At 43.1% G+C, this 26,936-nt stretch overlaps 2 protein-coding genes across 4 annotated transcripts in view; one reads left to right on the plus strand and one right to left on the minus strand.

The window, feature by feature from the left end:
- Positions 1-2,191: 2,191 nt before the first annotated feature.
- Gar1 (GAR1 ribonucleoprotein) lies at positions 2,192-9,925 on the minus strand. The gene is made up of 7 exons (XM_015993025.3): positions 9,626-9,925; positions 9,236-9,467; positions 7,750-7,904; positions 7,222-7,281; positions 4,473-4,623; positions 3,138-3,209; positions 2,192-2,797 (listed from the first exon to the last, which is right to left on the minus strand). Exons 2-7 carry the CDS (start codon positions 9,453-9,455, stop codon positions 2,784-2,786), a joined length of 672 nt encoding a protein of 223 aa, XP_015848511.1. The 5' UTR covers positions 9,456-9,467; positions 9,626-9,925; the 3' UTR covers positions 2,192-2,783.
- A 7,225-nt stretch (positions 9,926-17,150) lies between these two features.
- Cfi (complement factor I) overlaps positions 17,151-26,936 on the plus strand; it is a 38,257-nt gene continuing 28,471 nt past the window's right edge. The window contains exons 1-2 of one of the 3 annotated variants that reach the window (XM_015993013.3): positions 17,151-17,226; positions 18,031-18,143. In XM_015993013.3, coding sequence (XP_015848499.1) covers positions 18,039-18,143 — 105 coding nt within the window. In that variant the 5' untranslated portion in view covers positions 17,151-17,226; positions 18,031-18,038. The remainder of the gene's footprint in view (positions 17,227-18,030; positions 18,144-26,936) is intronic. The other 2 variants (XM_006970385.4, XM_042279908.1) reach the window with 2 other exon arrangements.

Here is a 26,936-nt window from a genome sequence, read left to right on the forward strand (position 1 = left end):
CAAACAAATGCAACTCAGAAAAGCAGTCAGGAGTTGACTGAGTGTCGTTCGGCCTGATTTTGACACTACCCCCATGTCTGCGAGCTGTCCAGTTAAGGACTGCATTTTTGTACTCAAGACTGAACTGCTATGGACTGGGTGAGTTCCTTCACCTCAGGTCCCTGTGTTTGCTTTTCCTAAAAATTTGAATACACTATTGACTCCCTACTTCCAAATCTCTCCATGAAAAGTACCAATATCACCTGGTGTAATCTCATGCTTTCTTTTCTTTTCTACTCATACGAAAGGATAGCCTAAGAAGTTAAGGTTTTTCCCACTTTGCTTTCAAATAAAAATGAGGGGACCTGCTATGTGTAACCAGTATGTCTCTGTGCATGTAACACACAAACACACATGGTGCGGCTTGCTTCCCCAAAATACCATCCCATAAATACCAGTCTAAGCATGAGAGCCACGTGTTCCCCAGCGTGGATATGACATGCTCTATGCCACCTCAGTTAATTCTCCCACAATTTAACATGCATGTAAGTTCACATTTGGTCAACCACTCAGTTTATCAAGTACAGGATAATCCTAACTAGTCTATATGGTCACATGAGAACCTAGTATGAACATGCATTGCTAGGATAGAGGGGTCTCTCGATTACTTTTTAACATTAAACTGTAATTCTGTCACTAGAACTTCAAAGCAAGGCCCAAATGTCACCAAATTTCAGTGCAGCGTGTAACAGAACCACTAGAGGGCTGAACTTGCTCATCACCATTTCATTAGAGGGCCTCTCTGGTTGCACAGTTCTGTCCAGGAAACAGGCTGGGCTAGCTGACCAGTATTTGAACTTTTAAAAATGTGATTAAAAAGTGCTTGTTTTTAATAATTGAATGTGAACCAGGAATATGAACCTATCATGTAAATCTCCTCAGTATTCCACTTCAGGAGGAGAGGTCGATTTGACTTTGAACTAAAATATTTCAAGAAAAACCCAGACCTAACGAGAGGGGTAAGATACAAAAATGAATGTTTAATGACTAAACTGTGTAAGATAAAAAGAGAAATTACACTGAGCATGGTCGTGCACTCTATAATCCAGCACTCAAGGCCAGCCTTGGGTATGCAGAGTTTGAGGTCAGTTTGGTGTATGAATTATGTCTCAAATAAACCAATTTTAAAAGTGTGTGATCTCCGTTTGTCTAGCAGTCTCTACAACCCCACTGCCTTTGCCATTTTAACAGCTCTTATTAATGTCGCGCCCATCCTTTGGTGCTAATGCCCTTCACAAACTGATGAAGCAGACAGAACAGCTGGCCCCCTTAGGCTCACATTTGAATGCTTGGTCCCTAGCAGTGAACTACCGGCAAGGATCAGGTGGTATGCCTTGTTGGAGGGTGTCCATGCCATTCCCATGCAGATCAGGATGGGAGCTCTCACCTCCTTCCCCCATGCCTTTGCCTTGGCCTGTGGAATTATAGCATCATGATTCTGTTAACAAAGGGGTGCCTCACACACAGGCACAAATACATGCTACTAAAACAAGCACTCAAGAATAAGTGACTCACCGGGCGGTGGTGGCGCACGCCTTTAATCCCAGCACTCGGGAGGCAGAGCCAGGCGGATCTCTGTGAGTTCGAGGCCAGCCTGGGCTACCAAGTGAGTTCCAGGAAAAGGCGCAAAGCTACACAGAGAAACCCTGTCTCGAAAAACCAAAAAAAAAAAAAAAGAATAAGTGACTCATGCTAAAACAGACTTGAGGAGGAACCAATGAAGGAAACAGAGCCGACAGTTGGCACACGGTTCCACACTGAGGTGCCCTCACTTGCGGGCACACGGTTGCACACTGAGGTGCCCTCACTTGCTGGCACACGGTTGCACACTGAGGTGCCCTCACTTGCTGGCACACGGTTCCACACTGAGGTGCCCTCACTTGCTATAGTGCTTACTCTTGACAGGACACTAGCACGGTGACCAAAGTCAATTTCATTTATAGCATTCCTACCCAGGAAATAAAACGTGATAGGTAGTCAAATATTTACTTAAAATGAAGATAAGTAACTCAAGTAAAACATTTTTTCAGAAAACTTTTAATAACCATTTTAAAATCTCTTTTCCTAAATTTCTTGAACTATAGTTTTCACATGAACAGAGCTACTCAAATCTTAATGGATTAAAAAAACTTAAAACAATCATTAATTGCAATTCTGTGTATTATAAAAACAGCTTTATTCTGCGTATTATAAAACACAAAAGTGAAATACAGCAAATGCTGCTGTTGTCCCTTTTCAAAAGGCATTCTGAATGAGGAGTTCATTTCCAAGTAGTTTGAAAGTACTGTTCCAACAGCCTGGTTTGTTGGGGTGGAGAGTTGTTCGTTTGAGTGTGTCTGGTGCCTTTTAGAATCATAGTAGTATCTTTAAACAAATCTCACCTACCCCACCTTTTCTATCTGTAATTCAAGTTTAAACTTTGCTTGTTCCTCCAAATTTAAAAAAACAGGGTTGGTCCAATAAACACTAAGTTAAAGAAATAAAAAATTTTATTTAAAAAATCCAAATATGCTCCAAATAAAAAGTCCCATTGCTCTTTAAGCACCCAGAGTGCAGGCACTGTACAAGGCAGGTTCTTCACGCTCTCTCCGGGCCAGACGGATTGTCTGCCTGCCCCTCGTTTGTCTCCAGTGCTGACGATCTGCTCCACTGTCACAGCGCAGCCTCAAGGGTGCTCCAGAGACTTCAGTCACAGCAGCAGGTCACGTGGTGAAAAAGCCATGGTGGTCTGTCAACTGCCACATCTAATGTCCTCTTCCTGATCAAAAGACAACCAAGAGGGCTTGTAACAGTGCTGGTAACTGAATCAAGTTTAACATCAGCAGGAGTTCCCATGTTTGATAAATTTACATTGCCAAATACAATTGCCATTCATAGTACACATTTTTTTTTTGTATTCAAATTATTAATACAACAAAGTAATTTGGTGAAATCAATAAAGAATGGTATAGAACAGAGCTATTAATTAAGTTAAAGCCAAGAACATCCCAGTGTTTGCCACACTTGATGGGAGGGAAATAAACCTACATGGAAAGAAATCAAGAGATGGTATCAATCTACAAATGCAGTGATTTAAAGACATCTTTTCTCATACTCACCTCGGAATCCACCACCGCCTCCTCTTCCTCCTCTGAAGCCCCCACCTCCACCTCTTCCACCTCTGAAGCCACCTTAAAAAGGAAACCCTTGTTAAACAATGATAGCCTCTCGTTTTCTGATAAACTGTAAAAATTGTGCAATTCCTATAATCACAAAAACTAAATGTAAGTTCATCTATTGTGTTTTACAGAAACTTTTTTTTTCTTTTCTTTTTTTTCGGTTTTTTTCAAGACAGGGTTTCTCTGTGTAGCTTTGCGCCTTTCCTGGGACTCACTTGGTAGCCCAGGCTGGCCTCAAACTCACAGAGATCCGCCTGCCTCTGCCTCCCGAGTGCTGGGATTAAGGGCGTGTGCCACCACTGCCCAGCTCAGAAACTTTTAAAAGATAAAGACGAAGAAACAGCCATTTCCCAAGTGGAGCAGCAGGGTAAACTCAACATCACCACCTTCCGTTTTTCACATTATCTTCTGTGTGTGTGTGTGTATGTGTGCCATAGCATGTGCACAGAGGTCACTGGAAAACTCGTTGGAGAAATTAAAAGAATATGCTTAGACATAAATAGATATAAGACCAGCTCTTGGCATATAATCAAAATACTCACTGATAACTAGGAAACTACAATTCAGTTAAGAAATTCCTATAGTCATATAGTACATAATGATGTTTCATGCATAACATATCAGTCTCCTAAAACTATAATGGACCTAGAAAACTCTTCTATCTCACATTGTAGAGGAAGACAGCGCTCACATGCTCACAGCACTTTGGGAATATATAAGCCTAGTCATCTAAGAGGACAGCACAGAGCTGTGTACAGCACTAATACCTGACAATAGTTAAAAACAACTGCTGCAGGTTTGTGTGCCTGCTTCCCGTTACACGACTCTACAGTACATCCCTTTCACAAGGAGCTGATCATAAAAGAGCAGCCCCATTTCAGCAGCATTAGCCTCCATCCTTCTACTCTCCACTGCACTAAGAAGCCATGCTGAGTGATCAAGCTCTACTCAAGGACCTCGAGTAGTAAGTGCACATGATAAAACTGCCCAACGCTGCCTTTCTCAGACTGTATCTGTCATTAAGCAATGGTGACTGCCTTTATTAAAGTCTCCATTAAAGCATGAATAACCCAGGGGCCTGAAATCCTGCAAAGGTAAAGTTCATTTTCTTTCTTCTCTTTAAGCTGTGGAAACATACATTCCTATCTATGGATGTGGACAATGTGGACAACATGTAAGAGAAGCAAAGGCAAGGAGTCTGGCTACATGCAAAACTACACTACACTGTGTAAATCACCTGTGACTACAACCTCATTAGAAACCCCAAGTACTTACCACCTCTTCCACCACCTCGGCCACCACCTCCTCTTCCTCCTCCTCGACCTCCCCTGCCACCACCACCGCCGCCTCTGGGAGGTCCTTTCTCACCAGGAGGACGAGGCAGAAACCTCTGTAGCGGCAGCAGCTTAAAGGGATCTATATAAAACTGAAAGTTGAACAGGAGCAGTTAGTGCGTTAACTTGAAGGCAGTATGCTACAGTCCAAACTACTCAGGTTCAAATCCCACACCTACCATTCATACTACACAGCTCTGAGCAAAAGGATTCCCCGCCCCCTCTAATTACCTAGTTTTCTTATCTATAAAAATGTAGACAAAAGTGCCTATCACAAAGTTCCATGAAGATCATAAGATACACAAATCAGTACTTTAGACTGTATACATACACAAAAAAAACTAAGGTCAATTCAATCTCATGTTTTTAGAAATACATGTCTCCAAAAATCTACATCTTCATTTAAGAGAGCTGCCAAGAGAAAAATTATCAGAATTGTAGCACTAAAATTCAAAATTTTGGTATTTCTTGAACATGATATTTGAAAGCTAAGTCCAGCCTATATTTAGGGCTAAATAGGACTTTGTATAGGTACTGGAATGTAAGGAGGTATATGGTTTCCCAGATGCAAAACACAAGTGAGGAAGGACTTCAAAACGGAAATAAGTACGGTATTTAAAAGTCATGTCTGTCTCATCAACAGAACCCCTTGTTAACTTTCCACACCCACAAACCCACCAACTCAAAGCACTGCCCAGTCTGCACTGCCCAGTCTACCCACAATACAGACCTACTTCGGTTTAAATCAGTGATCAGACATGGGATGAAAACTTAAGTGCAGGAGACATGTCAGGGCATCCCATGTGTCCAGTGCTCTGTGTGACTAAATGCTATTGTACTGGTCAAGGAATTAATTCCATCATCACAGAAAGCACAATTAGGCCAAAATGCTATCTTTAGACTTTATAATAACCTAGGCTGGGTAAGGAGGACCTGAACTCAGACAGCAGAAGACTGGAAACCAAAACAGGAAACGGGATGGAGGTTGGGGGATACATAACTAAATAAATCCTCAAATAATCTTGCAGTAAGAAAGGTAGGGATCAGAACGGCTTCAAGTTCTAACAGGGAACTTCCTGTTTTCAAGCCACAGACCACGAGAATCCCTCCTCAGCACTGTCTCTCTGAGCTCTTCAGCCCCAAGCACACCTTTTCAGAGTTATCTACAAGCAGTGGCCACTTGCTATCAGCAAGTTATGGTCTCCATCTGCTCTCCTATTCCAACCTGGCTTCTGGACCCACCACTCCACCAGCTCTTTGACATCTGACTACCACGTTCCTGAATGCACTATGTGCACTGTTCCCCCGCACCAAACTATTCTACTTTCATGTCTCTGTTTGTATAGCATGTTTATGCCCCTCTCCCTTCACTGGCAATTGTGTCAGTCCTGATCTTCTGACCATCAAGTATCTTAACTCATTGTATCCCAAATGAAATTCACTATCTTCTTTCAACCTATGTTCTCCAATGCTGCCCAAGTCAGTAAGCAGGATCATAACCTACAAAGATGTCGAAATCAAACTAAGAAATGACTGGCTGAGTTAATTACCAAGTCCCACTGATTCCTCTTCCTATATATACATATGTTCACAACCCCACCTCCTCTTCATTTCCATGGACTCTAAACCTGCCCCACAGCATCCATGGCTTCGTGCAGCCTAATGGCTGGCCCTTTCCAATGGGCTTTTCTGTTTCTCCAGTGTTCTTTTAAAGCACAAATGTAAAGATCAAGCTCACCCTATTATTTAGAAACAGTGCTAACACTAAAACCTAATCTTTCTCATGACTTCTCAAGCTCCTTCCTATCAGCCCTTTAATTCAGAACCTTCCCCACCCATCCTAAATGTTCTATGTCCATCGGATCCTTCTGCAGTTTGCCATCCTGATACTCCAGTTTTCTCTATGTAGAATACACTTCCTGCTCTGTGGCTAGCCCAGTGCTTAAGTACTGGCCTAACTACATCAAAATTCTCCAGCTTTCTCTCTTGAAACTGCATTGTGGCTGCTACTTGAGAGCAACTGGGTCCCATTTATAAGAAGGGGACCTAAAAGGATGTCATCTTAAGAGCTGTCCTCAGGGATCTGTGATGGTTAGTTCATTTTAGCTTTCCGTTTCAAAAGCACTATCTCAAAGAAGGCTAGGAATAAATTTAGTCCCACGTTAGTTTCATGTCAACTTTTTTGTTTTTTTAAATAGCATATACCATGTTAACAAAATACATGTGAAACCCCGTAGAATCTTATCTACATCTGTCAAGTAACTTATTTGTATCTGAGACAGATTATGTAGCCTAAGCTAGACTCAAAGCAGCTGTCCTCCTGCCTCTCTGCCTCCAAGTGCTGGGACTATTGGCTTGCAAAACCATGCCTGGCTAAAACATTACTTTTCAAGACTAGGGAGCTTAGACTGGGTGCAATAGCACATACCTGTAATTGCAGCACTCAGGAGGTGGAGGCAGGAAGATCACATCAAGTTAGAAGTCAATCTCATTTCCATAAGTGAGTTCCAGGCCAACCAGGGCTACAACACAGAGACACTTGGGGAACAGTAAACTCAACGCCTGTGAACCAGCTTCAGAGCTTCCCTGCATCACAGTGCAGGAGCCCTAAGGGTCTCAAGTAAGACCATCCCTAAGGCACACACCATTCTCTTCTGAATCTAAGAATTGTAATTCTAAGTTTGACTCACCTTCTGTAGCTTTTTAAAGGAAGATGCCTTCATGTTTTCTGACAATTTAACTGAAAAATACTATTAATTACATTAAGGAACAAGTAAGAAATAAAGATGCAAGAAGACATTAAACTTTTGAGTTTAAGCATTTAAAAAGAATGCCTGGGCTATATAAGAAATAGAAATTTCCGCGAGTTCTAGGAAAGGCGCAAAGTTATACAGAGAAACCCCGTCTTGAAAAACCAAAACAAACAAACAAACAAACAAACAAAAATTTCCAAGAGGAAATGATATTTTCTTTAAAAAACACAATCAGTACCCCAATTCTACAATGATATTCCAGTGGAACCATCCTATGCAAAGCAACAGCAGAGCCAATACAATCCTGTAGCATTTGTCCAAATGGCCACTATTCCCAGAACTTCCCAAAAGGACAGTCTACTAAGCAAAGCAACGGATTTGCTTTAACTGATATTTAACTGGCAGGGAGGGGAGGGACAATAATTCCTCAATGAGATCACTGGCTCATCCCATTAGGAAGGATACAAAATCTCTAAGTTGTCCAAATATCTCATCCACTTTCCCGATCTGTTCTTTGTTTTCTAAATAAACAGGAGCGTTGAAGTAAGGCACCTTGTTCTCCTCTGTGGTGCATTTACAAACGATGTCATCTTCACAGGGATGCATGAACTCTCCTAATACTGAAACAGCACAAGAAAACAGACATGGAGTCATTTCAGATACTGACCAACTGTGCTGGACGCATTCTTGGCCACTTGGTCTCTCCCCATATCTGATCTCCTTTAAGGCAGAGCTTAGTTATCAACACTCTGGTCCTAAGTTAGCATGCCATTCATTACCTTGGGACCTAGAAGAGACTCCCCTTCTCTCTGCACCCTTGTACATGAAGCTAGTCATCTCACTGCAGCCACACCTAATACACGAGTAACCAGAACAACAAGTGAAGTGCTTAGAACAGTGCCTGGTACACGGAGATCACCCAACAATTGACAGTTACCATGCCGTGGCTTTTACAATTTCATTAAACACTTCTCTTTTCCCCAGCCTAGAAACGTGAATCAGTCTGGTTTTTGTTCACTGTCCCTCCTTCCTTAGAACTCGTTACCACTATCACTTCTTCACCAATGATCACCCTTTCCAGGGAAGTCTAGAATTACAAAACAAATACCATTGTTTCTATACCCTAGAATTAAATACTGTAAGACTACAAAACTCCCTCCCGCCCTTAACAACTAGAACCTTTTATTCTCAGCATTAACCAAGTTCTACTTATTATGTTTCCTTTGAAATTTCTTTTTCATCCATGTGTCCAATACACAGCCCTCAAGATAGCTCGTGCGCGCTAAGTAGACCGCGGTTCTGTAGATGACGGTGTTAAAAGGCTGGACATACCTCCTAGCTTTCCATTTCTTCTTCATGTCACCTTACTGAACACGGCTCTCAATATCTCATATATGGCTTACTACAACATCCGCTTGACTTGCACCCTTTTGTCCAGCAAACCAATCGCGCATACAGATCCACCCCTCTCCTCTTTCTTCCCATGCCTTCATGACACCTTTCTGATAATTACTCAAAATTACTTTAGTCAGGCATTTTTCTTGCCTTCTCCCAAGCCAATTCCCCATTTTCCCTCGCTTTCTGGTAACCGACAGCACGGACTATGGAGGCTAAAAACGTGGCTTTGTATTTCAACTTTATTATTAGGGATCACAGCACCAATCTCACTACGACAGCAAAGAAACTTAATCCTGAATCACGTTCTCTCTTAGCACGGGCTGGGCACTCAATACTGTCTAATTCTCAACCTTTCCGTCCAAACTCAAGTTCACCTCCGATCGCATCTCAGTCCTCACGATCACTTCCTTATAAGCTACGACAGGACTCTCGGTCAGTGTGCCCTACAGACTTGCCTTTCGGAGCCTGACCAGCAGACGCGCTGCTGGTAACACAACCCACTGCCCGACCCCACTCCCACTGCAAAGGAGCTTAGGCTCTGAAGACGACTTACAGACGACACGTTCTGGAGGTCCTTGATCTTGGAACTTATTAAAGCCTCCACGGCCGCCCCCTCGTCCAAATCCTCCTCGGCCGCCGCCCCTGAAATTGCCGCCGCCGCCGCCTCCTCCCCCTCGGAAGTGGTTGTTGCTACCCCCGCCACGGTTGAAGCCGCCGCCGCCGCCTCCACCACCGCGATTAAAGCCTCCGCGACCGCCGCCTCGGAAAGACATGCTCCCTCCGGCCTGGTGAAAGAGAAGGCCCGCTGCTCCGGTCACTGCGGGCTCTGAGCACAGGGCCCTCAGCTCCGCTCAGGACACCAGAACGGGGGCCGGAGGGAGGGACGCTGCCCCGGCCCGCTCCATCCCACACCCTCGCCCGCCGCCGCCGCCGCAGCACTCACCGCGCCACGTGCGTCTCCGGCCCGGCTAGGCGCCCGCGCCGGGGAACACTTCCGGCGCGCTCAAACCTCCTCGGCCACCGTACCCGTCCACAATTTTGACCGGGCTAGAAACGCCAAGGACCGCTCTGCGGGAAGAGCCTGTCACTAGCGGACGCTGCGGCCCTAAAGCCGCCCCTAATACAGCGTCCAGCACCGGAAGAGAAACAATCCTGTCTAATGTAATCCCCGCCGCGACCTCTCCGGATGCTCGAAGCCCGGCGTGGCGGAGGTGACGTGAAATAGCGGCGCCCCCCCCCCCCCCCCCCGAGCACGCGACGTTTCCGGAAGTGTGGTCGCGCGTTGCCCTTGGAGACAGCAGGCGTCTGAATCCTTCCATTCGAATAGCCGGCGAGGCGTTCCGTCCTGGAGACGAGCTGGCTTGGCTGTCCGTGGTGCCCCAGCCTGACTCAGCTCCACAGAGGGTGGCCACGTCTCAATTTGAGCGGTGCTCCGCTCCGGGTCCGACCGGGGCACGTCAGAACCTGTCACCACGCCTGCTGCGTTCTTCGCAGTTTCTTGCCTTTCCCCCTCCCCCCGCACAAAACAAACAAACAAACAAACAAACAAATAAAAAACCCTATGTAACTCTGTATGCTGTATTGTTTTTGTTTTGTCCTGTTATTATTAAAATAGGAAAATGTGTGTGTGATCTGATAGGAAGGTAACCATCTTTTAATGTTTAGTCCCAGGTAGTTTTATTCATTCATCAAATATGATGCGTTTTCACCTTCGTGTCCTTGGCCGTCTCATCTCCGACACTGGTTTCTCTACATCTCTAAAACATAATAAAAGAAGTGACCTTTAGTTATTAATTTGATTGACTTGTTTTATATCCGAATTGTCTGAAACATCTCTTGATATTTGACAAGACCATCTTTTATTTGAAAGAAGGCAAATATTGATCCCCATATCGGAAGGTGGTTGTGAATAAAATTTTGAAAGATCTTTATAAAAGATATAGAGACATTAGGAAATCAAGTATGTCATTTACCCTAAATTATAAAGTACTGGAAGAAGTACACACCAGCCCCACATATAAAAAAATTGGCAAATGTATTTTAAATTCAGATGTTATAGCTGGATATATATATATATATATATATATATATATATATATATATATATGTATATACTTGTATGTAGGTACCTCATAGGAGGGTAGAGTTATTTGTGGCTTTGATTTTGACATTGTCATATAACATTAAGTTCAATGTTTGTATCTCCATTTGATGTCCCACTGTTATCTCCAACTCTGTGTGATAAAACCACTGAACTTGTACAAGACCTTCTGGAACACCTGGCAGCTGACCATTGTATATATAAGTAAGGAACTGACATTCAGAGGAGAGAAGAAACTGCCCTAGCTAGTAAGGGGGACAACTCAAACCTCAAATTCCCAGAGGGCCATCCTTTTCCTTCTCACTTCTTTTTTCAAAATAATTTATTTTTATTTTATGTGCACTAATGTTTTGCCTGCGTGCATGTCTGTGTGAGGGTGTTGGGTCCTCTAGAACTGGAGTTACAGAGAGTGAGCTGCCATGTGGAAGCCTCATAACTGCTGAGCCATCTCTCCAGCCCACTCCTCTCCCTTCTTTCTCCCAACTTGTAGATCTTTTCAATACCCCCATCTGTCCTCACAGCAGCATCAGACTCTTGGTTTTCAATGCCTGAGCTCAGACCTTTAGGCATACTCTTCTTTTCTCATCAGTACCATCCCTACCCCTATCCTAGGCTTGTTGTCTCTTACCAAAAATGATGGGTTTCTATTGATTCCTTGTGAAGTGACTTTGTATTGTCTTTAGCTGAGTACAGGCCTTTGGACACTGTCATTTATTTTATTCCTACCACAAATCACTCAATGTAATCTATAAGAATTCAAATGCCCCAGCATCACAACAGACAACATCTCACATTCTGAGGATGCTTGTTACCCCACACTAAATAAACACTTAGACGTAATTCCTTCCGTTTGCCCTGCATTTGATGATATAGTGAACTTAGTAAAATGGCTGTCTTGTACAGTCTCCTTCTCAGCCCCCCAGATAGCTCTGCAGTTTCCCTTCAGAGTATAAAACCTATTACTGAAGCCTTCTATATGATTACTAATCAGTATGTGCACACACCATCCCTCTGGCCCATCAGGCCAGAATTATTGCCTAGCTGTCCTTTATAGGCCTTTGTCAAAACATGTCCTCTTTCCTGAAGAAGCTCCATTTTCCACCCTCTAGAACAACCCTATATTTTGGCCATAGAAGAATGCTCTAAATAAAGTTACCATTTTCAGGGCCCCTCCATAAGTTACATGCACACAACACATGTGTGAATGCATGAGATAGCACAGTGAGCAATATATGACTGAATAGTTGCCAATGCTTTTTTAACTATCAAAAATATACATAATGCGAGTGTCACCACTGTCATTCTTAAATTGTTCAGTGATATTAAGTGCATTCACACAGCTGTGCAATGCAGTGCTCTTTTGAATAGAAAGTAATGTTTTCACTGTGAATCTATGGAGCTACAGAGATGGTTCAGTGGATAAGAGCACTTGCTATACAAGCAAGAAGTCCAAACACACAAATAAAAATTGAACCTTGCCCTGGGTGCCTGTAACCCCAGTTTTGGATAAGGGAGACAAGTGGGGCCCAGGAGCTCTTCAGCCATCCAGCTTTGTCGAAAGAGTGAGCTTCAGCAAGAGACATTGTCTCCAAAAAAAGCATGTGGGGAGTGAGAGGGGAAGACATCTGACATCTTCTCTGGTCTTGACACTCACATCCATGAGTGTGTGTACCCATGGGAGCACATGTGCATGAGCACACGCGCGCACGCGCACACACACACACACACACACACACAGAGAGAGAGAGAGAGAGAGAGAGAGAGAGAGAGAGAGAAATACACACAAATGAGAGAGAATTTGAATCTGTTTATTTTTGTTCAACTTGTCATCTACTCTAGGTAGGCATTAAGAATGTTAATTAACCATAACTAATGCAATAAGTGGAAGAAAAAAATTTCCTTTTAATTTAGCAAAGAAAGATTGCAATTTGATTTTAAGGAATGGCAATTTCTTCTTACATGTCAAGATATATACATAAAAGTAGTATTCTAAAATAAAAGAAATAATGAAATTTACCCATTTAGTTTGAGATATTTGCATATTATTGGCTAGATAGGTGCTCAATGCCCAGTTAGATGTGCAACTGGCACAGATTTCACCTTCTGTTGAAACGACACAGCATCTCCCTTTGCTCTTCATGCTTGTCCAGCAACAGGAGGAAAAGCTTGCTTGCACAAAGAAGAAACTGAAAAGCATGGTAAAATTTCTATTTCATTCCTGTGAAGGGCAGAAAGATTTTTCTCTTACTGAAATCCAGAACTTAGAAACTAGCAAGCCAGGATAGTTCATCACCTGCTGAGTCACAAGCCAGGACAGTTCATCACCTGCCAGTCACAAGCCTTTGCAATTCTTCCACTTCTTCGCCAGGTGCTCAGGCTGAGAAAATGTTGGGGGAGGGGCTCTCATCCAGTCACATGGATGTCGTGTCAGAGGAAAAGGAAAACGCTGCTCAGTTTATGCTACGACTTCCCCCACATGGATTTCGATAAGGCACAAGACCGCCTCCCTTTCAAATCTAAATGTCTCTTTGCAGTATGACTTTTTTCAAAAATTCAACATCTATTCCAGCCCAAGAATCTTATAACTGAGTCCAGATATTTTCCCAGAAATTTGGAGATACTTGCTAAACTAGTTCACGCAGTGAAAACTGTCTGCTACGGATGCTTATTTCTACAGCCATCTTTCATCTGCAAGTCACATGGGACCCCCTGGCCAGCTGTTTTCTGAGAACTATTCCCACACTTCACTTTTCAACTCAGACATGCTCTTAAGAACTCAAATCTAGCCGGGCGTTGGTGGCGCACACCTTTAATCCCAGCACTCGGGAGGCAGAGCCAGGCGGATCTCTGTGAGTTCGAGGCCAGCCTGGGCTACCAAGTGAGCTCCAGGAAAGGCGCAAAGCTACACAGAGAAACCCTGTCTCAAAAAACCAAAAAAAAAAAAAAAAAAAAAAAAAAAAAAAAAAAAAAAGAACTCAAATCTAACGTTTATTTTATCGCGTAATAAATTACACGGATGCTTAGTGGCCTCTCTCAGAAATCAGCCATATGATTTGTGTGAGTAATAAGAGATTTAAATGGGTTTTGACCAGTTTATTTTTAAAAACGTTCTTGAGGGAGCTGGCCCATGTTTGATAAATACTGTGTTTTCATTTTGAACTGTTCCATGCATGCTGATGTACTGAAGGCTTGAACTCAGCTGATGTCACAGCTCTGGGAGGTGGGGCCTGAATGGAGGAAGAGAGGTGATTACAGGGGCTGCTCAAAACCTTCCTCCTCTTTTGCTTCCTGGAGAAGACCGTAAGGTGAACTGCTGTGCCGTACCATGCTCTGCCATGCCATGCTCTGCCGAGCTATGCTCTTTCATCCCCTCCCCACCTCGGCAGACTGACACTCTGAAACCATGGTCTGTAACCAATCTCCCCACCCTTAAAAACGTTTCTGACATCAGCATTTCTCTGTGGGATTGGGGGCGGGGTTGAAGCGGTGTGCTATGAATCTATTAGGATGTGTCTTTCCCTTACAGGAGTGGGAACCACCAGGGAGCCTATCCCTGACAGGCATCATGGGTACCAGCATGAGCACAGCTCTTCCACGAAGTGCCTTGCGTTTCCCAAAGGAAGACACCATGAAGTGTCACTGTCCCTTGCTTGAGGAGGCAGCATTTTATACCAATTTCCCCTTCAATTCCACTAGAATTTTGAGTTTACAGATGCAGCCCTTGTTCAGATCCAATAGTCCATCAACCTGGGTGAGAGGTGGTTGGGGTTTTGGGTGCTATTCGGCCTTATAACATCAAGCTCATCAATTTATCAGAATTTATAAAATTTATTTTTCCGTGTATGGGTGTTTTGCCTGTGAGTATGTTTATGTACACCATGCATTCCCAGTTGAGTTCCCAGGACCTATTTCCAGAGATCCAAAGTCATCTGAAACTCCCACTCCAGGGAATCCAATGCACTTTCCTAGCCTCCATGGGCACCTGAACACACATGGCACACACTTACATACACACACACACACACACACACACACACACACACACACACACACAAATCTTTTTTTAAAGAAATTCTACTCATTACCTAAGGTTTAAAACTTGTTCAGTGGGATTTCTTTTACAAGTGACAATCTTCATTCTAGCTTAGCAATATTTTAAAGCATAGTAATAAAAGGTAAACTGAAATTTTTCAGCAGAAAAGAGAATCAGAAACAGTTCGCATTCACTAGGATAGTGTACATTCAGTGTCTCCTCAGTTCTTGTGTTGGTTAGGTTTTTGTTAACCTGACGTAAGCTAGACTCATCTGAGAAGAGAAAACCTCAATTGAGAAGATGCTCCCATCAAATCAGCCCATAGGCAAGCCTGTGGGCATTTTCCCAATTGATGATTGACAATGAAGGCCGGCCCACGGCTTGTGCTGCGTGCCTGGGAGGGTGGTCCTGGGGTGTGTAAGAGTGCATGCTGAGCCAGCCATCAGGCTAAGCAGTGTTCCTCCCTGGCCTCTACTTCAGTTCCTCCCTCCAGGTTCCTGCCTTGAGTGCATGCCCTTTCCTCCTTCATGATGGACAAGAGAAAGCTTATACAAGCCCTTTCTTCCCCAGGTTGCTTATCACAGAATTGGGAACCTAAGTTAGACAAGTCTTATCTCCTACTTTCTGTCATTATAAAATCAGAAGAAATCTGGGTCCTCTGGACTTTCCATAAAACATGTTATTGTTTTCGCAGTGAGTAGTGATAGCATGCAGGTGTTTTGATTAAGATATGTGTGCTCCTAAGGACAAGAGAGGAAGCCTGGGCACAGCCGTAAAGTCAGAATGTCTTCTCTACAGTGAAAGACAAAATATTTCATGTTACACGCCCCACCCTCAAAGAAGCATTCGCCTAGTAAGATTTCTGGGACTCTTTAGACTCTTTTGGCTGACAGAAAATCAAGAGGCATCAGCCACGGAGAAGAACAGTGTGTGGTATTTGAAGAGGACTCAGTGAGAGACAGGAATGCGAAATTGAGGAGATAGGGCAGGACAGTCCACCAAAAACATAGAACTATACTCATTTTGAGAAGCAACCTGTACTCTTCTGGTTCCTGATAAATGTGGAATAAATAAGCCAAGGATATCATGTATCGTGTGTCTAGAAGTGCATTACAACCTCTACCAGAACACTCCAAGAGAAAAGACACTAATTTTTAGGACAGTTTGATATTATCCAGACTCAGCCCAGCGCTGGCATAAGGAACACAAGGCAGACGTGGCCTTGGAGGCAGAGATGGCAGCTACCCACGAGGTATTTAGCCACTATTTATTTAGCCACTGTCATCAACAAATGCTCAATCCAGTAGCCACAGAGTCTAACACTGTGCCCACAAGATGGCACAATTCATCAAGGAGACCAAGTTCCAACTTAGTGGCTGACTGCCTACATCCGATCCCTTCAGTCCTAGAGTCGTATATTATCACCACAGTAGATATATTTGAGATATGGGTGTGCCTTTGGGGCCTACAGATCTAGTTAGCAGCATAAACTAAAGGATCTCAGAGTAGTCACTTCTTCCAGCAGGAGAGCCCACATAACAACCTGCCTGATAAGAGTATTCTCGTGACAGCAAATGTGATACAGAAGTTGGCCTATGCCCATGCATTCCGCTGATCATATCACATACCACGCCCACAACAGGTAGTACAGCATCGGAGGGCCTGCTGTGTGCAGAGCTAAGGTGCCAGTTAATGGCACTCTGAGAGGGCTGCTGCTGTGTTCTAGGAATCAATATGCACACTTAACGACGGCCTCTTATTTAACTGTGTGTCTCTGATAGGAAGGATACACCAGTCTGGAAACATCCAAGGGATACAGGAACCACCACACTCACCATCACTCCCAGTAATCAGGTCGGTGCTCAATGCTTCCTGTTCTTACAACTGCATACTCTTTGGAGTTATACTCTTGATCCCCCAAAGTACCACACTTTCACTAGGGGTACAGTAAGGGTACTCTTGAACCAGGAGTGGTAGCATTCACCTGTAATCCTAGCACTCAGGAGACAGAGTGAAGAGGATCCCTATAAGTTTGAGGCTATCCTGGTCTGCATAGTAAGGGACAGGTCAGCCAAGGCTACATTGTGAAACTGACATCCTGCCTCAATATCAACAAAATCCCATAGAACCAATGAAAACTAAGGCTGTTCCCTGGTGCACACTGGGCTCTTTATGTCTAGAAACCAGGAAGAAGGAACAGGAGCCTTGATCTTGATGGGATAATTGGCCTTAATAACTCAGGGGAAGCAGAACTCCTGTTATCACAGCAGGGGTAGGGGTGGAAGAAGTATGTGTGTCACGTGACTGCGGGCGTGCCTGTTTTGACAGTAAAGGAACAGCAACTTTGAGCTGAGAGTGGAAGCCAGAACTTCCACCCATGCCCGGAAGAGGCTGTGGGATACACTGTCAGGTAAGCCACTGAAACCACAGAGGTCAAGCTCGGAGGGAAAGGGGTATGGAATCAATGAAGAAGAGACAGCGGCTAAGCGTCAGCTGCGGCCTCAGCATGTGGACTTGCCGGCTGGCTGTGAAGAGTGCCAGAAAACATCCGATGACAAGGACTTGTCAGATCCTTCTGTGTCTGTCTGCATCTGCTTTACCAAAAGGCACGGTGTCCTGAGCAGCACCTGTGACCGAACAAGGTGGGAGGGATGTAATGGTCCAGTCTTTTTCTCTGAAGCAGAGAACTGGCCAATCACAGTTCTCCAGAGCACCTCATAAGCAGGCCAAGGCTTTGTTGGACCCACACAGATGCCCCATTGCTCCTCCTGATTCCTGCTGTTTCTGTCTTCCATGGGTACTGATGCCTGATGGAATCTTGCACCAAGACTGTCTTATATCTGCCTCTAGAGAACGCAGACAGGCAGCATTTCAGCTGCCACAGATCTCCCCTCCTCAATCTTAAGGCAAAGGGTGTAATTTTATTTGCCAAATGTCATAAAAGGAAAAAATCGCTTCCATGGTCCTTTCTGTGTTCCATGGAAAACAGAATCAGGGCATTGTCAGGGCCAAGATGGAGCAATCGGTCTCCCCTGGTCTGAACACTTCCTATTGGTCGTCGGCCTCGGATACTTGCTGCAAAGGCTGTTTTTTTTGTTTCAGTTACGGTAAAACTCTGGATGTCAGCCAAGTCCTCCAAGAGTTCAAAAGTACAAAGCTCTAGGAGGCTTTTCCTTTTTAAATATTTTTTCAGAGGTTAAAAATTAAATTTCAGGGGAGTATATGGAATGGACAAGAGTCTTCCGTGGAGACGGCCTGCACACCTCCAGCATGAACCCTGCTCATCTCCTTCTGTTACTTTTGTACCTCCACTTGAGTTCCTGCGAGGTGAGTGACTCGGTCGTTATGGAAACTCTTTTAAGGAGACATTTTAAAGATTATAAAAACACAGGAAAATCCTTAAAAGATGTGATTTCGACTTAACTATTATTTTAGGTTAGTTATTAAGAATGCAACTAACAGGTCTCCTTATTTGTATCTTGATAAGATGAGTTTAATGAAATAGTTTTTTATATGCTTGTACATGCTCATTAACATTGAGCTGGACAGGAGCTTCATTGATTCATTGCTATAAGTTATTGATATAACAAATCAATAAACATTCACTATGCTTCTGCTTGTAAGGTATCGTGATAGGAAAGTAAGACTGATTCTTCTTTCAGTATCCTTTTAAGGAAATTATAGAAAGATGATTAAATATGCCAAATGGAAAAAAATAAACAAGACAAATTACATTTGAAAATGCAAAATGGGGGAATAGCACAAGATCATGAGGATATTCCTTACTTACAATGATATCACATCCTGATGAACCCATCATATATTGAAAGTGTTAAGTGGGAAATGTATTCAACATAACTGAACTTCACAGTGTAGCCTAATCTAATCATGCTCAAAGTATACTAACCTGAAGTTGGACAAAACCACCTAATAAAAGCCCATTTTATAGAGCACTAATTATCTTATACAGTTTGTTGAACACAGTTCTGAGTACTGGGCATTTTGTATACATGTCAGGGTGTCAAAACACAATGTCTAGGATATACTGGCAAGATGATGTTGCTCATCTGATGATTGTGTGGCAGATGGGGAGTTGTGGCCCAGCCTTTCATCAGAATTTCACCACTGTCACTAGTCCAAGAAAGATCAAAACTTGTAGCATAGTTTTTGCTTAAATATGTATCATTTTCATACTATTATAAAGAACAGGGTTACAAAATATCTCTGTAAAAATACCACTTGGCAAATAACTTTAGTGAGAGGACAAATCACCCGAAGCTGAGAGGTCAGGAAGAGACTACTGGACAAGAGGGATTTATGCTGGACACATCATTCCAGATTCAATTGGATCTTTGGTGAGAAAGAGGAGTGATGCTTTGCAGCCCTTTGAGGCAGAAAAGGGAGCAGATATTTTAAGCACCACTTGTCTTCCAGATAAGCAAATCCACCCCATCAGAGTGAAGGCTTTGCAATCTCCAAAAGAAGATAAAGCTGCAATACTACATTGTCTCTTAAGGCTAAACATACTTAAGATGTCTTAAATATCCGTTGATGACTGTCAACTTTGGTGACCAAGGAACTTTGAGATGGCATTGCCAAAATGTTTTGTCTTCTTGCAGCTTGTAGAAGCAACTGTGTAACGAAAAACCACTTATGAGATCTGAATTATGTATTTGATGTGTACCATTTAAAATGTTATTATATATATAAAGCGGGACTAAGCTAAACATTTATTGATAAAAATGGATTAAATTATAATATATTTTGTTATAGAAAAATACACCTACACACATGTGCATAGCTATATAGACACAGCCCATACATGTACAGTATAACTGCTTCTATATATGATAACTGAAAGGTTCTTGCTATGTTCATGACAGATATGTAACAGCTGTTATCTCTGGGAATTGGGTTCACTGTTGGTTTATGTTTTCTAGATTTCTAAATTTCACAACTCAAAAAACCCTTTTTGTCAAATCGTTTATAATTAGAAATTTTATTTAAAATCTCTCTCTCTGTATTCTAGTTTTATTCCTGTTCCTGTGATAAATACCCTGACAAAAAGCATCTTTAAAATAAAGGGCTTATTTGGTTTCTAATTCCAAGTTATAGTCCATAACTGCGGGAAAGTCAGCACGGAGACATAAAGCATCACTCTATAGTCAAGAGCAGAGAGGACACATGAATCCTTGCTTGCTCTCAGCTAGACTCCCCGTACACTGGTGTAGAACCACTTCTCAGGGAACGGTACTGTCTGCATCAACCAGGTCTTTCCACATCAGTTAGCAACCAAGACCGACCCCTCACAGACATGCGCTTCACTCTGGCCAACCTGATCTACAGACCTGGTCATCGAGACTTTCTTCTCCGGTAATTCCAGGTTGGGTAAAGTTGGCAGGTAAAATTAATCAATATGGTCCCATTTGTTCCTGGAACAAATTTAAAAATAAAATAAATACAGTAATACCCCACTTGAAGAAAGGAAAAGTGTCTCTCTTTTATTGAACAGTCTTCCAAAAATAAAGCTTTCTTCAGTGTTTTAAGAGCTAGCATTTGGGGCCTCCTAAATGGCTGCATGGGTAAAGGTACTTGCCACCAAAGCTTATGACCTGAGTTTGATCCCTGGCACCCTCATGGTGGGAGAAGAGAGCCAACTCTTACAAGTTGTCCTCTGACTTCCACACACACAGGCTGTGGCTCATGCACCCCACTATCCACAAAAATAAATGAATGCAGTGAAATAAAAGAAAGGTTATTATGAAATTTGCAAAAATCTCAGAAGTTAAAAAACATTAGTTTGAAAGAAACTGGAATTTTTTATCTCAACTTTTATAATGTAGTTTATTATAGAAGCAACCTAAATGTGTTCAAATAGCTTGGACTGTGTTCTCAAAATGAAATTATAGTCAGCTGGGAGACGTTTCTGTTATTTTTAATGCTAGAGGCAGATTTCTTCCTCAGATTTCTGATTTGATTTTCTTAAATCAGAACATCATGATAGGTTGTCGTGAAAATGGTGAAGTCAATGAGGGCTCACTGTAAGATACGCGCAAGTTGCTTTCAAGAACCAAGAAAGAATGTTACCAAACAGGACCCCCTTTGCCTGCTGTTCAATATTCTGGTCATAGAAAATGGCAGACTGAAACAGAGAGCATGTTCACACTTCAGCCAGCTGTAGACACAGGGAACTAGAGTCTGCCTCTGAGGAGAGGCTCTGGACCAGTTACAGCTGAGGACTGCAGCAGGAGATCGGAAGTTAGGAAGAACTCGGTCTGTGCACACACAGTCAAATGCTCCAGCAGTTACCATGCCAGCCGTATGTCAGAGGCTGAGCTACAGCAAATATGTATAAGCCGGTGAGGGCTTCAGTCTGGAGTGTTTGGGGGTTTGTCGTTTTCTAGATTCTCCCCGGTTTAAGATCCTCCTTCCTCTTGGCTTTGCCTATTTCTAACTCTTTAGGGAACCAGTGTGGGGACTGGTTCTGGGTACCTCCTACCAAACCAGGGTGTAGATCTGAGCCAGAGGAATGAAACTGCTTGGCATGCGTTTGGAAGTATTCAGGTAGTGAGTAGTGAGTCTGCATTAAAGAACACCCCCATTGACTAAGCAACAGGAACAGACACAGTAGGTCAGCCAGCTGGTCACTATTTATTCATTACATGCTGAGCTTTAGTAGTCTCTTCTGGACAGTAATCTGAGCTCAGTCGGGAATTCATTTAGAGAAGCCAAGGTCTAGAGTTTGAAGCCAATCAAATGTGGGTGATTTCCTAGTGTTTCCCACAGCATGGTCCCTCCCTTGCCCCCCCCTTTTTTTGTAATGTTTTTGTAACCTTTGCAAGATAAATTTAACTCATGTGTGATGGATCTGTGGCTGGACCCCTTTCAGTCCCACCAAGGGACTGGCCATCAGTAGCACTTCATAAAGTTCAGCCCAAAGACAATGGAGCTAATCTCGATGCTTGCTTTTCCTAAATGTCGTGAGACCCAGGCTCTAGGACAGAAGTTGTACAGGGGACCATTTGTAGGAAACTTTAGCTGCTAGAAGCAACCCTATTGTATAGCAGTGAGGGTAGTTTCCAACGATTATTCATACTGACACTATCTGTCACCTTCAAGTTCTCTCCAAGTCTCCCACATCATCTCTTGAAACACAGGAAGGGCTTCCTGTAAAACATTCCATAAGGGCTCAATTGGACCGTCTGTGTAGGGAACCTCTACAAGAAAAACAATTGCCAAGGCCTGGGATCAAGTTAAAATGGTTCTCAGACAAAGTGAAGTGTTTTTTTAAGAGTATTTGTTGTTCACTACAAAAAGAAAATGTCCAAGGTAATCAACTTAGAAGGAGAAAGGATTTTTTGTGTTTTTTACTTGTTTGTTTGTTTTGTTTTTTTAATCAGACTTTCAGATATCTTAGTCCCTTGTTGTTAGGGACTGCTGCCTTGGGCCTGGGGCAGCACAGCACACTCCAGCAGGAGTGCATGGTAGATGAGACCCATTCACTTTATGATGACCAGAAAACAAGACAGAGGAACAGATAAGGGCCCCAACATCTCCTTTAAAAGTAATAACTTACATCTGGGCAGTGGTAGCCTTCAATCCCAGCACTCGGGAGGCAGACCCAGGCAGAAGGCCACTCTACAGGTCTACAGAGTGCGTTCCAGGACAGCCAGGCTACACAGAGAAACCCTGTCTTGAAAAAAAAAATCATTAGCTTAATTCCCATGACCTCACTTTCTTCTACCAGATCCCCCTTAAAAGTTTCCTGTCACATTATAAGCTGGGAACCAAGGCTTCAACCATGGGCCTTTAGATCCAAACACAGAGTATGACTCATCTCTTCCACCTGGCCAGTAGCCTGAGGTCATCAAGAAGTCTGTAATTCCTGGTGGAAGCCTGAGCCACCAGATACTTCTCAACTTTATTTTTGCCACAAAGTTTCTTCCATTGTCACTCTGACACAGCTTGAACCTCAGTAGGGTTTTAACACTCAGTTTCAGAAGCCCTTTGAGACTTACAAAGCAAAGCTTTTACCCAACCATAGTGTCTACAAATTCTATTAAGTACATAAAATCTCCATTAGCTCTGGGCATCATAGTAAAGTTAATTTGCCAAAATTGCCAAAATTCTCCAGCTCTGGTGCCTCTGGACTAAGCTCCTTTTGCTATGAGGGGAGTCCCTTTGCTTTGGGACATGCTATATGTATCTCCAAGTCCCCTTTTGAACACTTTTGGAAGTCCTGTAATGTTTTCTTTACCCATGGGAACCCCATATAGGGTGCTCTGGTATGTTTGACTTATTACATCCTTCATAACACATTCACAAATGAAGACTTTATCTTCTATGTTATATAAGGGATCCAGCCTTCTTTGGATCTGGAAGTAGGAAGAACTCCAATCGAATCCCCATTGTTGGCTCTTGTTAAGCCCTCAGGAACATTCTCATGTGTGGTTTATACATGTGTGCTCACCCATTTGAGCACAGTGGGAGAACCAAAGGTCAGCTTCACATGTCTTCCTCAATTGTTCTCCAGCTTATCTTGTGAGTCAGGGTCTCCTGTCATGCCTGGCTTTCACACTGGTACTGGGATTCCAAAATCAGGTAGGTACTCTTGCCTACACAGAAAGACTTTACCCTCTCAGCAATTGCCCCAGGCCCCTTGGGACCATTCTTAGAGAATATTCGTGAAATCCCAAGAATCAACGATCAGGGACATTTGGGGGAGCCTTGGGCCTCCCGGGCCTGGCCATTAGCTTTGCTTTCTGGTTTGCTCTATCGCTTCCTTGAACAGGCAGATAATTTGATATCTGTATCTGGAATTTTCCTTGGGCTGCCAGCCAGTTCCCAAATAAAGACACTGAGACTTATTATTAATTAAGAATGCTCAGTCTTAGCTTAGGCTTGACCCACTGGCTCTTTAACTTAATTTAACCTGTTTCTCTTCATCTACATTTTGCCTCAGGGCTTTTTACCTTCCTTTCATTCTGTATGTCCTACTTTCCTGCTTCCTCCATGTCTGTCCGGCTAGCCCCTGGTGTCTCCCTGTCTTCTCTTTTTCTTTCTTCCTTGAGCCTAAATTTCTCCTCCTACTTCCTCTCCCTGCCCACAAGTTCCACCTATACCTCCTCCCTCGATATTGGCAATTCAGATTTTTATTTAGGTGCCTTAGGCAGGCAAGATAAAACAGTAACACATCTTTACATAGTTAAACAAATGCAACATATCTTTGCAGAGTTAAATAAATATTATGCAACATCTGTTGTCATAGACAATGGCCAGTGACTCTAGGACAACTTCGAATAAATCTGAAGCTTGCTAGCCTGTAAAATTTCTCTCCCTTAAGCATTTAACAGTCCGTCTCTTTCCAAGTTGATCCACAGGGCTTGGGGTGTAGCTTGGTGTTACAGTGTATGTTTAGTGTGTGCCAGATCCTGGATTTGATTCCCGGCACCACCACCATGACTACCAACAACAACTGCAATGATTTCCTGGGCACAAACCCTGAAAAAGCACATTTTGTGCTCTCTCATCCTTACCCAGATGGAGGGTCCTTGCTAGAGCTATAAATTTCATCTTCTGGATGAAGGGGCTTCTGTTTCCACTGTTGTTTGATGTGATACCACTGGATACTCATCTTACAAGTTCTTGTTCCATAGAACCACTCCCAACTGTGGACACCCTATGGCAGGACTGTTAGAATAGGATAGCTAGAATAAACCCATTCAATCTGGATACAAGCACACGCAGGTTCTTTAGTATGTTGTGACTTTTTTTTTTTCCAGGATGATATTAGGATAGTATGGAAGAAAAAGCAACTTTGGGATCCAGAACTATAGGCCAACTGAGATCTCCAGTCAGGGTGGTAAGTTAGGGTTTGAAACCACTGGGTCATCATCTTCGACAATTTGGCTAATGTCCCAAGTCTTGGTTTTTGTAGTAGTAAAATCGGGTATTAAGTGAGACCAGAAAGGATACCTGAGGTCATATACAAGAAAGGTAGTCAGTAGAAGTTCTGTATCTTTCTATACTATTTTAGTGGCTACAGCTTTAAATTTGTATTTTTTGGTGTGGGACAAATGCAAATGTTTATGAGATCTTCCTTTAAAAAAAAATAGAGTTTTTTTTTTTGTTCCCATTTCAGACTCCCGTCTGCCCATATGTCCAGTCTTAGCTCTTAGAAGGTTTCTTAACTTTGTTCCAGCTTAGAGGCCACAGTCTGTTCAGGTGGCAGTTAGATGTCCATTCATCAGGCTCAAGGAGCACTCGGGCATAGTTTTCAATAAATCTCATCCCAATGACTGAACAGCACATTCAGCATTCATGGGACAACTATTCTTTTAGTATGTGTTTCCCATTTGACATCTAAGAAGAAAGAAAATAGGGTTTGCTTGTTTTGTTTGTTTGTTTTGTTTGTGGTTTTTGGTTTGTTTTTGTTTGTTGTTTGTTTGTTTCGTTTTGTTGTTTTGAGGTTTCCCCCAAGTCTTCGTCTTTCTGAAAGGATTGAGAAGCTTACATTCAAAATTGAAAAGTCGACCTTGTGTCAATGAGAAAACCTAACAGTGTGTCTCTCACCATCCTAGTCACTAGGGCTCCATGAAGGAAGTTCTGACAGGAAGAGTGGGGTCAGAGTGAGCTCCAGAACTCGTTCTTAATCACTATCAGTGACCTCTGCATTTGGTGAACTACTCACTGTCCACTCTCTTCAAGGATTCTAGGTGTGGCTGGAGATATAGCTCACCTGCTGAGAACACTGACTGCTCTTCCAGAGCACCTGAGTTCAGTTCCCTGCACCCACATCAGGCGGCTCACAACCACTTGTAACTCCAGCTCCAGGGGATCAGATGCCCTCTTCTGGCCTCTGCGGGCATCTGCATTCATGTACATCTACATACGATTAAAAATAACAAAGTTTTTTAAAAGAGTTCTATGTAGGTGGGGGTATTCCTTTTTCTTACTCTTTATTGGTCCTTGTGCTTGCTAAATATAGGGCACTGGATTAAAGGTTTCACAGTAGGGGGCGCCACCCAATTTGGGGATTAGGCCAGGGTTTTCTATCATAGGTCTAGTTATTCCTTGGGACAAGTGACAGAATGGTCTTTGATCCATGCACCTGCTAATTTCATCTTTTGATGCTCCGTTCTTTCTTAAATCTGGTCCTTGCTACTGAAAATGTTACAGGCATATTTGACCAGTGGAAACCCTGGCATCCCTAGGGCTTTATCTATCTCTTGCTACTTATTTTATCTTTTGGGGGTACTCTAGCCAATTAATGATAGTTCACCTTGGTTGCCAACTTGATACTGGGAAGAAGAACCCTCTGTTGAAGAATTGCCTCCAACAAATTGGCCTGCGGACGTGTGTTGTGAGGCATTGTCTTGACTGGTGGTTGATGGGGAAGGGCTCGGTGCATTGTGGGAGGTGCCATCCCTTGGGCAGGTTGGCCTAGGCTGTCAAAGTGTAAGAAGTATTTGCCATGGTCTCTGAGCCAGTCCTCTAGGTTCCTGCTTTGAGTTCCTGACCTGGCTTCCCTCAGTGATAGACTGCAATCTGTAAGCCAAAGTTGTTTTGGATCCATGTTTTATCACAGTAACAGAAACCAAACTAGAACACCAATGAAAATCAGCTGTGTCATTTCTGCAGTCTGTGTATCAATATCTATGTATGATCTATTTGCTTCAAAAGTTCCAAGAATTCTGTAGGTCCTCACTGTTTTTATTTAGCTCTAATTGTTTAATCTGCTTTGCCTTGGGACTTGTAATAGTTACTTTTCTGATGCTGTACTAAAATACCATAACCGTCGGGTGAAGTGTTGTGTGAAATGTTGTATACCTTTAATCCCAGCACTTGGGAGGCAGAGGCAAGTAGATCTTTGTAAGTTCAAAGCCAGCTTCATTTACATAGTGAGTTCCAGGACTGATGTTTTATCTTCAACACAGTGGCTGCACCTTAATCTACTGCTATTTCAGCTAGCAATTGCAGCTCCACAGTTAGCAGCCTGCTTCTCCACAGTTACCAGCCTGCTTCTCCACAGTTACCAGCCTGCTCCTCCACAGTTACCAGCCTGCTTCTCCACAGTTACCAGCCTGCTCCTCCACAGTTACCAGCCTGCTTCTCCACAGT

Source organism: Peromyscus maniculatus, chromosome 6, assembly GCF_049852395.1.
Source record: "Peromyscus maniculatus bairdii isolate BWxNUB_F1_BW_parent chromosome 6, HU_Pman_BW_mat_3.1, whole genome shotgun sequence".
NCBI lineage: Eukaryota > Metazoa > Chordata > Mammalia > Rodentia > Cricetidae > Peromyscus > Peromyscus maniculatus.